Below are 16,449 nucleotides of genomic sequence, written 5' to 3'. Positions count from 1 at the left end.
CTATACACTACTATATACCACACTACTATACACTACTACACAATACACTATACACTGCACAGTGGGCTCTATGGAGGCACTACACTACTGTACACTGCACTATACACTACTATACACTATACGACTATACACCACACTACTTTACACTACTACACAATACACTATACACTACACAGTGGGCTCTATGGAGGCCCATCGTTATGCGTTAAGAAGAGTTAGACTGTAGTTTGTTTAACATGTAGGCTTTCGCGACCAATATTATTCATAATAAAGGTTTTTGGGTTAGATCGCGTTTATTTATAAATGTGTCGTAACCCTCCACCACCCGACACGGCCAATCAGCAAAAAAAGTGTCACGTTGACAAAAGACAATTCACTACTTTAGCCCACCGGTGTGTTGAAGAGTGAATCCACATTTCACTCGAAGACAGTAAAAGGTTGCTTTGAAATTCTGCGTAAATAATGTTAGACTTGGATACAAATGGCATTTCTTCTAAATGACTTCGCGGAAGCATTTATATTTGCATACACACGTGTGGTTTAAGTAGCCGTGCATATTTAAAACGTGTATAAATACTGCAGGTGGAAAGGGTTTCGCAGACGTAAACATGACGAAACATCATTGCAGTTGTTTTTTTCTTCTTCCTTCCGTCCTCTACACGTACGAAACGTATACATTCCCCAGCGCCACTCCACTGCTGGAATTGACGCGCGACCTACACAGCCGTGGGTGGAGGCGTGCTTTCCTTGGGCACATGCTTCACCACGCTGGTCAGGGCCCGGTTGATGCAGGGTGGGCAGCCCGGACGAGCGAAACCTCGACGCGCAGAAGACGAATTGTGGAGATTCATGCCGGAGCGCGTGAAGCCACACCGAGTCTGCACTGATCTCGAATGTTATTTGCTGGGCGGCTGAAATATACGGGCGAATCGTCCGCTGCAGACGGATCGTTCCCGCAGAGCAACGCCGATGCGAGGTTGAATTATTGAATTCCGTTTTGGTGGTTTTTTTTTGCAGAAAGGTTTCCCGTGCTTAATGTTGCGCAAAAGTATTGCAGGCGAACGGCATTTTCCAATTAAATCAATTGCCTCATTTGACCTCGCCCTACGCAAATAATGCCTAAAACAAGCAGCGGATACACACGGTCTTCTAGAAGGAACTTTACATGAGACTACACCAGCTAGGATCCTGGTGAATGCGGTGGTGGGAGGGGGGGGGGGGGGTGTTGGAGGAGCGGTGGCGCAGTGGTTAGCGCGATACCACACGAATCTAGCGAGGTACGCTCTCTTTCCAGTCAGAATCAGAATATGTATTTATACTGCAGGAGGAATCCGATGAGCTATGAAGCTCTTTGTCACAGACGTCCAGTTGGGGCACGGGGTAAGAACGTTGCAACAACAAACAGTAGAAAAACACGATGGGATTGCAAAGTCTAGGAAAGGTAAGCAAATCCCTTTAAAAAATTACACAAGTAAAACTAACCCATTTTTTTATCATACCAGGTAAGGCCCACTGAGCTATGAGATTATTTTTCAGAAGGGGCCATGGCCACAAATTATAGCTCAACAAAGCGGCTCATGTTATGGAAATTGACAGCAGAAAAATAATCTAACCGCGTGTTTTCTAAATGTGTAGGGAAAAATACCCGGAGGAACCTGGAGCAAAAAAATCCACGCGACCACGGGGTGAGAGAGAGAGAGACAACACACAAACTCCAGTCGCGGCTAACATCAGTGGAGAGTGGTTATCTCAAATCGGTCCTGTCACCTCCCACATCACTCCCTCGCCCCACCTTCGGAAAACCCACACTGCCCAGCGTGGTGAAGTATGGTCAAACAGTCGTGACCGAAACAGCTTGGGCCGAGGGTCTCCATCGCCTTTGCCGTTGAAGGGATCCGGTCTCTGGGTTTAATTTTTGAGGCTTGGTTTAGGGGTACGTGGGCCAGGAGGTCGCTGCGTCATCCCGCATGCGGATGTGACCGGTGCACCGTGCGGCGAGCAACCCCCACTTAACGCGGGGGGTTGCGTTCCCGACAAAAAAGTTGGCGTTAAGCGAGGAGCGCTTATTCCCGTGCAGGAATAACGTTGATGGTGGGGGGGGTACCGTTCCAGCCCGTAATATTGTTGTTAATTCTGACAGCACGCTGTTTTACATATTTCTCTGTACACGTGTTGCGTTTGTATAATAATTCGACAAATGAGCTGTGTGTGCCAGTCGTTAATTAAAGTATAACGTGTGTGTATGTGTGTGTGTGAGAGAGAGAGAGGAATTGCACGTGCAAATGATAAGGGAGTTAGATAACGCTACTCGCACAAAGATGCTGCGGGAACAAAGACTGAGGAAGAACAGCACGGTGGGCCGTATATGACGGCGTGAATCACGGTGTGGATCACTACACAGTACCAGTTATATGGCTACTACAGTACCAGTACTAGAGTGCTACAGTACCAGTACTACGGTATTACAGTATCAGTAATACAGTACCAGTAATACAGTACGACAGTGCCAGTACTACATTACTACAGTACCAGTAATAGAGTACTAGAGTACCAGTGCTACAGTACCAGTAATACAGTACTACAGTATCAGTAATACAGTACCAGTAATACAGTTCCAGTACTACAGTACCAGTAATACAGTACCACAGTACCAGTAATGCAGTACCAGTACTAGAGTACCAGTACTAAAGTACCAATAATACAGTACCAGTAATACAGTACTACAGTATCAGTACTGCAGTACCAGTACCAGTGCTACAGTACTACAGTACAGGTAATACAGTACCACAGTACCAGTAATGCAGTACCAGTACTACAGTACCAGTACTAAAGTACCAATAATACAGTACCAGTAATACAGTACTACAGTATCAGTACTGCAGTACCAGTACTACAGTAATACAGCACCAGTAATACAGTCCCAGTACTACAGTACTACAATGCCAGTACTACAGTACCAGTAATACAGTACCAGTAATACAGGACTACAGTACCAGTAATACAGTACCAGTACTACAGTACCAGTACTACGGCACTACAGTACCAGTAATACAGTACCAGTACTACAGTACCAGTAATACAGTACTCCAGTACCAGTAATACAGTATCAGTACTACAGTACCAGTAATACAGTACTACAGTACCAGTAATACAGTGCTACAGTACCAGTACTACAGTACCAGCACTACGGTAACAGTACTACAGTACCAGAAATACAGTACCACAGTACCAGTCGTACAGTACCAGTAATGCAGTACCAGTAGTACAGTATCACAGTACCAGTACTACGGTAACAGTAATACAGTACCAGTAATACAGTACCAGTAGTACAGTATTACAGTACCAGTAATACAGTACTACATTGCAAGTATTACAGTACCAGGAACTACGGTTCTACAGCACCACTACTATGGTCATACAGTACCAGTACTACAGTACCAGTACTACGCTACTACAGTCCCAGTTCTATGGCACTACAGTACCCGCTATCACCATCAACGACCAACGCTGATAACACCCACGCTGCCCATAAAAGTAGTCCGTCCCACGCTAGACTCGCGTTATAGCGAGTAGTCAGTCACGAGCTAGGCTCGCGTTATAACAGGCGTGCGCCAGGCACGTTAAGCCAAATACGTTCCGTGACATAAAAAAAACGCGTGAAAGCGATCACGCGTGGTGTGAACGCCACGCGTTAAACGGGGATTTACTTTACACTGCCTTCTTACCCCTCGTCTCGTTCTATAGCACACGATACAAACTCATCATCATGAATTGCAGTTGATCATTATTAACCTTTGCTACTAAGACAAACAGCGTCGTGAGCTATATTTACGATCTGTCTTGAAAAACTCACCTCTGTAAAACTGGCCTTTCGTCCCCGCCTAGTCCGGCTCGTGTACCCTGCATGTTCTCTGTATGTCCTGCTTTCCATACATGGTGGCGCATTGGCATCCATGGATGAAACGTGCCCTACAAACGAATGATATTACTTACGCGGAACTCCGATCAGTGTCACCACATATAAATGCATACATTTTTTTGTTAGTCCGTGCTGACAATCCTGGGTTTGCAGAGACGAAGGTACTCGGCAAACCCACTGGCTATCAACAAAGAATCGTTCATGAAGCCATCCAGATATATAGACACAGACACAATTTCAACCGAGAAGATGGGTACAAGCTGAACAATCATTGGAAGGACGTTATTAACAAGTTTTAGTCATAATTGGCTGTGATGTTTCCATCCTACCTTCCGATGTTAGCAGTTATTTTCGACTCTCTGATTTTACATTAACAGGTTAAATGTCTCACACTAACACAGGCACCGTCGCTCGTGTCCTCGATGTGGCCGCGGCTCTGAGATCTTACATTGACATGCTAATCTCTCACAATACAATGGCTACCTCCGCACCCTCGTCGTGGAGGTAGCTCTCCGATCTTACATTGACATGCAAATTTCTCACATTAACATAACAAGCCCCGCCCACTTCGCTTATGACCCTTGGGCTACACCCATTTCAAACCTTTAAAACAGCCTGCTTCAGCAGCTTTCCTCCTCTTTTTTCGCCTGATGACAAACGCTTGTGTTGCGATCGAAAAGTTGTGATATTTTTTATTTTTTATTCACTTCATTTTTTATTTTATTTTATTGTTATTATTTTTCTTCTATCTACGTGACTTTACCCAAAGACCCAAAGAAAAGAATCAGAATATGTATTTATACTGGAGAAATCCGATAAGCCATTAAGCTCTTTTTCCAGGAGGGGCGGGTCTGAACGTTATAGTAACAACCAACACAAAATCACGATAGCAATGGAAAGTATAGGAAAGGTAAACAAATTACTTACAAATATGCAAATAAAACGAAACTATATTTTATCTTACCAGGTAAAGCCCGCTGAGCTATTAACTTTCAGAAGCGATCTGGCCACAAACGATAGCTCATCACGTGGACATTTACAGCAGCATAAATATAATCCCAATGCATGTTTCAAGACATCCTAGATATATAACATATACGACGCTGACTCCGTGAGGGCAAACAAAAGACTTGCACAGGAGGAGGGCACGAACAATATTCGCCGTGATGTAGCACAGATCATAAGCACGGCAGCCGGGAACTCAGAGGCACCGTAGACCTCCTCCGGCAACCGATAAATAACCGCTACAAAAATGGTAGCGTTGTGCTTCTCGGTGCCTTAGCGTGGTTGTTGACACGCGTGCTGGCTCGCACGGGTTGTCACTGCGGGGCACAGGTGTGTGGGAGATATACTGCGGTACACATATATAGAGAGAGAGATATATATACACACACGCGTGGGCTTTTGAGAGCAGTCGATTTAAGCCGCAGGAACTCCTTCACCCCAAGACACCCCTCCCACCCCTTTCCCCGACCCCCCACCACTGCCCCCCACCGCTGCCCTCCACCGCTTCCCACCTCGGGTGCATCTGACCTCAACCGTACAAATATATAAATAATACAACAAGTGCGATCTCCAGCGACTGCGCCATGTGGCGCGTGCCCCAGATGCCGTTGGGGAGCGCGAGACGCAGCGAGTAAGCAGGATGCAGCGCAGGAAGTAGGCTGATGATCCCATTGGTGCGGGGTTGTTGTTGTTGCTGCCCGTAATCCCCTTGAGTGTGTTGGGGTTTTTTTCCTCCAGACGCTATGTGTTTCATCCCCCATGAGAAATAAAAGTATATATATACACACGTTCGATATGGAATTGAATAAACGTCGCGGGCGCGAGATTCCCTCGTCGGCTAAAAATAGAGCGAGAGAAAGCGCCCGAGAGGACAACCACTTGGATGAGATGGAGCGATGAGAGCGGCTCAAGAGCACCAGGGAGATGGATTGTGGCACCTCAGGACCGTTGAGTGATGGAGATGACTTGGAGGGAGAGCGAGAGAGAGGGCCTTCACCAGTGGGGAAACAATGACCGTTGCTTCCGGTGCTGCCGATTATATGATTATTATTGACTTAATTATAATTACAGTAATGACATTCATTACTTGCCCTCGAGATGCTCCCTGAATTACAAAACTCCCTTCGCACCAGGTTCCCGCGACGGGCCTTTGGCACGTGGAAGAGCGCGGAGAAAGCGGACCACGCAAACAAAAAGGAGGGGCAATGGAAGTTCCGCACAGATGGGGTTTCGTGAACCTAACCCAACGCTTCTGTAGGGGGCAACGCGCAGCTCACTTTGATATCTGCGTGGTCTACCAAACGCCGTGGCCCCAAACGCGCTCGATCGCACGGTCAAATATCGTCAAACGTACACACGTGTAACTCCAAAAAGGCTTTTTTTTCTTAACAAAAATCTATTGCGCTTCTCCGAGGCCACTTGCACTCGTTTCCGTCTCAGTTTCAGGAGCACCGCCGCGCTTTGATGCGGCCCTCACCGCTGCCACGAGTCACTTGAATCCAGAATGCCGCAGGGCTCGCTGGAGGTCCGCCTGGCCATCGCACGCCTCAGGGAGGAGGGAGGTGGGGACGACTGACTAAACGGTTGGGGCAACAGGTGACTCGCCCCTGGTCATTCCGTTTTGAGCAATTGCTTAGAACTTTCTTTAAATCGGTGTTTTTATTTTACGGTGGTTTTTTTATGCTTTGGTGCCATTTTGCAGGCACGGTGCGAAAGAAGTTCAACGTGCATTCAGTCATTTATTGCTTTGTGTATTTTAAATTATTTCCTGGTAGTTGCTGTAAACAGGATTTGACCCTTATATATAATGAGTGTACAGCGTTGTGGAATGCAATGCGCATGAATGACGCCATATACAATGCAATTATTATTAATTATGTTGTAATCAATGTTGAAGTAGTAAAAATAGCAGTTAGTAAATGACAGCGCTGTGTAATTGCCCATCTAACTGCAGGACGAAGATCTGTCAACGCCGCTGCGTGTTGGTTATGATGGTTAGTTTGACTTCACCATGCGTTGGTTGTTTGGTGACACCCAGGACAACACATCACTCATCAGAATTAGAATATATATTTAGACTGGATGAATCCGATTAGCTAAGAAGCTCTTTTCACAGATGTCCAATATAGGGGAAATGAACTAGAGCTGCCGAGTTAACAGGGCAATGTGCTAATCACTACTCTTCCGAAAGACAAATGCAAAGATCCCCTATATAGCCTTAAACAGACTGTTGAGGCAAGTGCCGTGAGCAAGCACCTCTAAAGGCCGGAACGGTACACGAGGGGGTGGGTGACCAACACCACGCCCGGCCGCCTTTGTCTTCCCAGTTGCGATGTTTACACATAGCACCGGGGTATTCATTCGAGGCCGAATCGACATAGGGAAGGCCCAGGACCGGTTTATAAGTCACTGATGGTGGCGGTGAGCGGTAATCGAACCGGGTTCGTAGCGCAGTGAGCTGGCCATTAAACTACCGCTCCACACACACTCACAGCCGCACTTTATGGAGTAGAGTAGGGCGTTTTTGTCTTTATGATTGGCCATTCAGTTGTCGCGGATACATTATTTACCCTTAAACTCGCTCCTCTTGCCCCATAAACACTGGCGAGTTGCTTACACGAGGAAACGCCGGGCCGTCTCGAAGTCGATGGTTTCAATCGTATGGCGCATTACGCATTCTCGAACCAAGAATAAATATCGCCTTCCCTCGCTCGCTCCCTCTCTCTACGCTCATGCCAGGGCCAAATGCCACATCGCCATATTTTGTGGGTTCCGATGTGACGGGCTTTGAATGGACGGGTGTGTGTGTGTAGGTGCGTGTATAGCGGTTAGCGCGCTGCGCTACGAACCTGGCGACCCGATTCCAGCTCACGGCCAACACCGGTGACGATTATTTGAACCGGTCCTGGGCCTCCCCTAGGTCGACTTAGCCTCAAATGAGTACCTGGTGCGAAGTGTAAACATCGCCACCGGGGAGACAAAGGCGGCCGTGCGTGGTATTGGCCACCTACCCACATCGTGTGCCGTGCGGGCCTTCAGAGGTGCTCGCTAACAGCACGTGTCCCCGACAGCGCGGCGTGGATACGCGCGGTGAGCGCTTGTTTGGCAGGAATATCCACGGACGACGATGTTCATGAGCAGCCAGCCAATACCACTAGTGGGCGATACTTAGTCACCAAGTCTTTGCGTTTCTGACAAATCAAAAGGGACCTTTGCCAGACCGCTGAATCTCACGGACGAATACAGTGCGCCGCGTGTCCACGAAGGTATCGCTCATTGTAATATGATTATAATTTAGACGGCGGTCTAAAAAACTGGATACACACACCACACACACGGTAGAATTTATTTTTTATCGTACGAGTCTCATCACTTATACAGCACCACAAAGTGTCCGCGGTGGCATTCGATGTAAGAGTCCCAGAGGTGTGTTTGTTACCACCTTGGATGTGGTTGATTTGAATGCTTTAGTTTGGTGATGTTAAGGGTCAATGCGACGTGGTAACCCTCCTGCCTCACAGCATGAAGAGACCTGGGTTCGATTCCCGACTCGGGCGCTTGTCTGTGTTGAGTTTGTATGTTCTCGCCCTGTTCTGCATTAAATATCCTCCGGATTCTTCGTTGTCCTTCTAAAGCTTAAACAAGACGTTAAGCAAACATTGGTCAAACATATCCCATTGCAACAAAAAAAAAATACCTGCAAATTACCCCGACTGCAAACACTTGGCAAGACCCTCCTGATAAAGAGTCTTGAGATCGCAGTGAGGCATATCTAGGTAAACGCGCGTAATAATAATAATAATATTATGAATAACTCAACATTTATATTTTTTAGGTCTTTCGGTAAAGAAACGTAGATAGGTTCAAAGAAAATATCTACGTGACTTTACCGAAAGACCCAAAGAATATGAATTCCTGCAGTCACGAAAGCTTTAAGTCAAGATTTAACTCACAATTTGTTTTTGCTAATTCTTTATATTTCGCGTAAACCCAACATTCAGCCACGCAGTTCGCAACTGCTGCCTCTATAATCGTCAATAATTACGTCAAAAAGAGGCACCATGGATTTCAGCCCACATCGCTGTTTCGTCGCGAACATTGCTGGCACAATGTTCAAAATAAAACAAACAGAACAATGTGAAGATCAACTACGGAAATAAAAAAAAAGTGCACAACACCGTCGAGTGTAGTTGTACCGGGTAATTTGAAAGCACACGGTGTGCGCCAATGGCTTTATGCTCGCGAGCGCGTGCATGCGCGTGATATTATTCAGAGCTCCTTATGGAATCCACCTCTGGATGACGGCCGTCTCCAAAGAGTGTGGGTCATGTTGGCTTGCTTGATCATACTTCACCGCGCTGATGAATGCATGGTTTGTGAAGTTGGGGGATCGGGCGCTTGTGGGGGAGAGGACCGGTTCAGATGTAATCCTTGGGCACCGATTACGTATTTCCACGTCGCTTGTTTACCCAAGCAAATACTCGGCAGGTCTCGCGACTCTTCTTCAGGTGGAACCTGCCAAGCGTTCACAGTCGGGGGCGACGATCCTCACGTAAATTCCAATTGAGCCATCACCAGGGCGACCGCCGGATTCGAACCGCGAACCTAACGCGTGGGCGAACGCGCTTTCAGCTAGTCCACAACCGTGGCCGAGACTCAAACTCAGGTCACGGGGTTCATTGACGTTCGTGCGCGAACCTTCAGTGACAATAGCGTGGCCTCCACGAGGTTTACCGATCGCTATCCGACTAGCATCTGGATACAATTCCTCTTTATACAATGCCGTGTTGCCTCCTGGACTCATGCATATTTAATCGGAGCCCGACAGGAGCGACCAGAGGTAAATGCGGACGTGGTTTGTGTGTGCGCGTGTGTGTGTGTGTGCGTGTGGGGAGCGGTGGTGTAGTGGTCAGCGAGCTGCGCTACGAATCCAGCCACCCAAGTTTGATTCCCGCTCACGGCCAAGACCAGTGACGAATATCTGAACCGGTCCTGGGCCTCCCCTAGGTCAACTCTGCCTCAAATTTATACCCGGTGCGGTGTGTAAACATCGCCACTAGGGAGACAAAGGCGGTCGGGCGTGGTACTGTTCACTCACCCCCTTGTGTGCCATGCCGGCCTTGATAGGTGCTCCCTAACAGCACTTGCCCCAACAGTCTGTCCAGGCTATACGGGGGGATCTTTTCTATACATTTAGATTCATCCGAGCATTCTCATTATTAAATTAATTTGGGTGCATTAGGGTAAACTTCGGAGCCCAAACTAACACGCAAAAAGTGGCACGTGTCACAAATAGGATGAAGGACTCTAATAAGTGTGTAGGACAAACTCTGTACAGCCGCGCCGCCTGTCACTTACCACGACTTGCCAAATTTATTGAAATGCTCAATAATTCAGTTCTTGACCCATGGCATGGGTGGACTTACAAAGATGGAGGGAGGGGGGAGGGGGAGTGTAGGATGGGGGCTGCTGGAGAACGCGAGACACGGGGAGAGAGACAAAGACGGATAAGAGGAACCGTGTGGGTAGTCGGTGAGTGGGCGGGTAGAGGGACGTGGGAGAACCATTTACAGGAGTGAAGAGAATAATTCCCACCACGGTGCCCATTTGTGTTCGTGTGCTCAATCGTACGGCGCATTTCGTCGCATGCACGGCTTGCAGAGCTGTGCGAAAGGGCCAATTCCAACTTCATCGTTCCGACAACATGTGAGCGTGGTTCTGCCAACTCACGGGCATTTGAAGAGCCACGTTAGGCGTGAGAGTGGATAGGACAATGTGGACGAGTGAAAACAAAAAAACAAGACAGCTCTGTCAACAGCGTCACCAACCATATCTGCATACGGCTATGCGCAGCACCGATAAAATCGCGAGGCTGCATTGCACGTTACCTAAAATGCAACGATTGCAAATCCGATTGCGCACTCGCTTGCAACCGATTGCTTTTTGAGCCCATAGGCGAACTACTGAGATCTTTATTATTTTATCACTTAATTTTTTAAAAAATATATATAAAAAAAATCCGGGATACCGTTAGGCAGTCGACTGGAGTAAGTGGCACGTGACTTGTAGCCACGAAAAAAACACCACCATAACGATAGGTGTATATATATGGATGTGTTGTGCGGGATACGGCACATATTTACCGGGGGGGGAGGGGGTCACCGACGCGGCTGTAAGTGTACTCCTAACGTCGCTCTTTGCACGCAAGGGGAATCACTCTCACTCAATGCTGCCCCCCTCTCCCCTCTCCATCGGGACGGATAGATGGCTGTCTGTCTGTTTAGTTCTACGCTCGCGCCGAGTAGCAGCCAACCTGACACGTCGTGTCAACACCTGCACAGGAGAGACAAAGGCGGCCAGGCGCAGGCGCTGGTCACAACACCACCCTTCGGTGCGCGATGCACCAAGGGTGGATGCTCGCTAACAGCACTTGCCACAACAGTCAGTTAAAGCGCGTGTTCATTTCTCTCGCGCCCTGTGTACACAACTGTTGTTGTTGTGGACACGCGGCTGACGGGCCACATTTCATGATGAACGCGCGGCGCGAACTGGCAACGCGTTTCCCATTCTCGGTGCTGGAGGAAGAAGAGCGCCTTCATTATTTACACACACACGTGCGTGCGTGTATGTGTGTACATGTGTCAGTGCACTCCTGGACGAGGGCCTCCCCACACGCACGCGCGGGTCGTGGTGGGGGTTACGTGACCAACACCTCACCACGCTGTTTAGTGCCGGTTGCTGAACACGGGGAGCACACACTATAGAGGTGGAGTACAACACTGACAACACTGGATTTTAGCAGCACTGCCATCTCCTCCCCAACGCGTATGACCTCCCCCCCTCCACCTCGCAGCAGCCCTGTGAGTAACCCTGTCTGTGTCCGTGGTGGGCACCCATGCGAGCAACTCTTGAGACGTCCGCTCTGCTTGAGCTCGTGAGATCCGACCAGATGGGGCGCATGCCAGATGAGTCAGATGGTTTGGTTAACGGCTTGTTCACACACATGCGCACGCACGCGCGCGCGCGCGTGCATGGATCGTAGGTCACAGGCATGCTAACACCACGTGTCTATCTGTCGTCTGTGTGAACGAGTGCCAATCATCGCAATAAAAGCGATCATCCAACGATGCTCCCACCACCCCTCCTCCCCCCCCCCCCATTCATACCTCGCTCCCAATGACACGCAGGGCAAGCCCGCGTAACCTTCACGATTTGTGCTCTCGAGTCAGAAAAAAGCGCCCAGACACCACAGACCCAAGTGAGAGTAAGTAGTAAATATATATTGAATTCACAGGTTATTATATTTTGTGGAAATTACACCCTTCGCTAAGTTTAATTAGACGTCTCTCTCTTCGTTATTGCGGGGTTGTGCGGTGGGGCGGGCGGGGGGGGGGCGTAATATTCCGGTCTCGTTTGCGGGGAATTACTTTTGTCCCAAACACGGGGTTTGAAATCGTTAAAGCAGTCGACGCGTAGATAAAATAATAAAAGTGTTCACCGGGAGATAGCTGCGCGAGTCGAGGTGCGACACTCGATTGTTGCTGCTGCGGCTGCTGCTGCTGTTGTTCAGCGTGGCGAGTCGCTGTACAGACGAGTGGACTTATTATCGCACGGAATGACGTTAATCGCGACTGCGAGAAACCAAGACGCACGAATAAAAAGCGCCCCCTCCACTCTCCCGAGCCTTCCGGCCTTCCTTCCATTTGCCTTACCCCCCAGCATGGAACCAGCGGAGGGGAATAAAGAAGGAAGATAACGACCCGGGCTCTGATAAGGCTGGGAATGTGGGATATGCCTGTGACAACGCAGATTTAGTTACCGCTCGGAGCGAGCGTCGAGGAATGACACGAGTGGGAGAATAATTGAGACCGGATGGCGCGGCTCGATTTAAAATGCAAAGCAATGCTTTGGCAGAGAGTGGTGCACCGACCGGCGGCCGTCTCTCCAATCAATTGGTAGAAGTCCCCCTCCTCCTCTTCTCCCCCCCCTCTACCCTGCTACCCCTCCCCCACGCCCTCACTTGGGGGGGGGGGGTGAGGAGAGTGGGAGCTCCCTTTAAAAACGTTCCTTCGTGGCGGAGGAACGCACTGGCGTGCTTGTCGCCAATTGATTGCGCGAGACCATGAATTCATCAACGTCGTGGCCCTGAGCGTCTTTTATGATCGCGACTCGTCCTTAGGGGGGGGGGGGGGAGTAGGATCCCTCTGCAGAGACTCCGAAGCGGCCGTAAAGGACGGTGGGTGGGGAGGGGGGGGGCTTTTTCACAAGAGGCAAGGAGCATTCCCCCGCCTTCTCCAAGCCAGATCACGCCAGCCGGTTTCATTTACCAGTCGTCTGACACGGAGAGCCCCCGTGATATTTGAAGGTTTTTTTTTCTTTCTTCCAGATACACGTTGCGGCCGCGCGTGTGTACCTTGTATTTGTTTGCACGTGTCCCCCCCTCCCACGTAGAACGTCTTTGGTGCAAAATATGCAGTAACCTATACCTTTAACCCATTATACCTTATCACATTTTACTGCGCATTACTCTAACATAATCTGACACGAGGCAGCGATGCGCATGCGTGCTCGCAAAGCTGTCACGCCAACTTATTGTCTGCGCCGAGGTTGAAGTCTGCTTTATGTACATTCGGTCGCGCTTGTCTCGAACGCCCTTGGGCCGGGCGTGTTTTGGCGCGACGCGAAGTCCAAGCGGGCCGCGCGTAACCGGGCCGCGTCGCGGACGGAGCGAACGGACCTGACCGGAGGGAGCGAACGGACGGCGCATCGCATCGTGAACAGGGGGCGATAAGTGCCGTGGCGTTCTAAGTCAACGCCGCGCACCGGCCGGGAAAGCCTTCGCCAACCCAGCGACCCCCCTCCCCTCCCCCTCCCAAATGGGGAATATGACGTGCAAAGTAACAACAATTATCGGCGATTTCCTCCGTTGCAAAGCGAATTTGCGGGGGGGGGGGGGTTCGACACGTTGACAATTCATCGCAAATATGCGTGAGGCGGAGGGCTTGGAACGTGCAGCAAATGCCGCCGCGAAGGGGACTTCAGCTGTGAAGGAGCTCGCTTGCTTCTACTGTGAAGCGAGCGACTGGCTGTCTGGCTGGCTGAGGAGTGGTGTACTCTCGCAACCTCGTATTCATCTGCTTGTTCCAAGTTCTCTCTCTCTCTCTCACACCACACACAGCATCGAGACGGCGAGGGCAGCGATGTTGCCTTCAACAACAACAAAATCAGGTTTTAATAACACAATCTCATTTGAAATGTAATGTAGCGGGACGTCAATGGAGATCTGTCTCTCCCCCTGATGCGCGACACCGAACGCCGTCTTGTTTCAAGGCACGTGTTGAAGGCAGCAGCGAAGAAGGAGAATTAACCATAGCCTTGCTCGAGTGTTGAGAGCGCTAAGGGTCTCTGCTTGCCTCTTACACCCGAAAGAGGCAACACCCGTGTTGGACACACGTCTCGCGTGGAGTCGGAGTTTTTTTTTTCGCGTTCTACATAGAGAGCGCGTCTCGTGCACGAAAGCCATTGCGGCACTGCTGGTCTCCTATTGATTTTGTGTTTGCTGTTGAGGCGCACTCTGGAGGGAACGGGAGAACACGTGCGCGCCATTTCCCAATTCTGATGACCATAAATCAGCGGTAAACTGCCTCCGCTCCTCCTCGTTAACGCGCGCGGGCTGCGGATTGAGGACGTGGACTCGCGGTGCCGAGATCGCGTTTGAGGAAGCACCGCCACTGTATTCCCGCCACACGCGTCATCGCGGAACGTCGGGTCCAGTCCGCGGTGACCTGACGCGAGCGTTGCGTGCGATACGCGACGTGTTTTACGCTCGGGACTCGCGGGATTTGCAAAATGCATGGCGGCAAAAAAGCAAGGTTGCGCAATCACCTGCCGCCCATGTGTTTGTTTGGACACGCACCCGGTGTCGAAGTGATGCATTTATGTAAATGTGATCTGTAATATAGCAGGCGTGAGCACAATTGCACTCCTATAGACAAAGACAAAGATCCCCCGTATAGCCTAAACAGACTGTTGGGGCAAGTGCTGTTAGCAAGCACCTTTGAAGGCCGGCACTGCACACGAAGTGGTGGGTGGCCAGCACCATGCCCCGCCGCCTTTATCTCCCCAGTAGCGATGTTCACACACCGCACCAGGTATTCATTTGAGGTTGAGTCGACCTAGGGGAGGCCCAGGATCGGTTCAGATAATCGTCACTGGTGTTGGTCGTGAGCGGGAATCGAACCTAGGTCGCCAGGTTCATAGCGCAGCGCACACACACAAACTCAACAACCAAATAGACAACGAGCTTACGTATCCACTGCGATGGATTATTTGGCTACTACGTTGAGAAACAGCATTAATCACGAAGGCTGATGGTTGTGTTGGCATAAACTCTTATCAGCGATCCAGACAAAATGTGTCATTAGTGTTGGTGGGTCGTAATGTTGACGGCCCCTTCTTCACACGTAACAAAAAACACATCGATTTGGCAGTGGGCCTGGCATTGCACCTAAAAGTTACCTCCGCTTTACTGATGTGGATGTATGGCTCCTGAATTATGCATCACATTGCACGATGCAGCATTCCCATGAGGATACGATTGTGACTCCCCAACGCAAAGCAGGTTTTACTAAATATAAAAAACACACGCGCGCGCATACACACAAGTGTGGAGTGTACACTTTTTGCAGTCTAGCACACACGCGTACGCGCGTGGGCACACACATACACACACAGTCGTGCGTGAATGTGTGACTGTGTATTATTTTCTTTGGTTTTATTCCACCAGAGTAAGTTGCACAATACATATTCAATGCCGCTGCGACCCCCCACTGTACCGTGGTGGAGGAGACTGTACGCATGTCACCGTCGATGGACAATCAGGTGCTGGAAGGGGCGAGTTCAGAATTTTAAGGCAATAAAATAACACCGTAGTTCAAACCCCTTCCGCCCCCCCCCCCACTCCCCTCTGGATTGTGTACCCACGTTTGCTACGGGAATCTCTGCATTTAAACAAACAAGAACAACAACAACAAATATATACCGCCGCAATTACAATACAGTACAATTAAAATGCCCGGCCCGTGCACACACTTACGTGCGCCGCCGTAGTAGCGATGGCGAGGAGGACGAGGAGGCGAACGAGGAGGCCGAGATGCCGAGTTGCAGAAGCCGGCCGGGGCATCCCCCGCGGCCCAAGCGGCGGCGGGTAGACCAGGCGCATCGAAGCATCGCCAACAGCGGCAGCAGCCATCGCGGACGGCGTGAGTCGAGCGGGGGCCATCATCGCACTTCTTCCGCCAAAAGGCGTCTCGTGGTATCGCTCAGCCTTGCCCGTCTTCCCCGCCCGCCAGCCCGCCAGCCTCTTGCACCGCCCTGCCCGTTAGCCCCGAAATCCCGTCTCGAATCCCGACCGCAGAGAGAGGGGGAGAGAGAGGGAGAGAGAGAGAGAGAGGGAAGGAAGGAAGGAAGGGACGGGAGGTAGGGACGTACGAACGGACGAACCGACGGACGGGAGGGAGGGAGGT

The 16,449-nt window shown here is 50.0% G+C and overlaps 1 protein-coding gene across 1 annotated transcript in view; it reads right to left on the bottom strand.

The window, feature by feature from the left end:
* The window catches only part of LOC116944879 (noelin-like), a 77,959-nt gene extending 61,510 nt beyond the window's left edge, over positions 1-16,449 (bottom strand). The window contains exon 1 of the mRNA XM_032958736.2: positions 16,020-16,449. Within this exon, the coding sequence (XP_032814627.1) occupies positions 16,020-16,208 (189 nt within the window). The 5' untranslated portion in view covers positions 16,209-16,449. The remainder of the gene's footprint in view (positions 1-16,019) is intronic.

The sequence above is a fragment of the Petromyzon marinus genome, chromosome 22, assembly GCF_048934315.1.
Source record: "Petromyzon marinus isolate PM22_M1 ecotype Great Lakes invasive population chromosome 22, UKy_Petmar_22M1.pri1.0, whole genome shotgun sequence".
In the NCBI taxonomy this organism is placed as follows: Eukaryota; Metazoa; Chordata; class Hyperoartia; order Petromyzontiformes; family Petromyzontidae; genus Petromyzon; species Petromyzon marinus.
The sequence above is the reverse complement of the archived record's forward strand: the minus strand, read 5'-3'. Positions and strand labels throughout refer to the sequence as shown.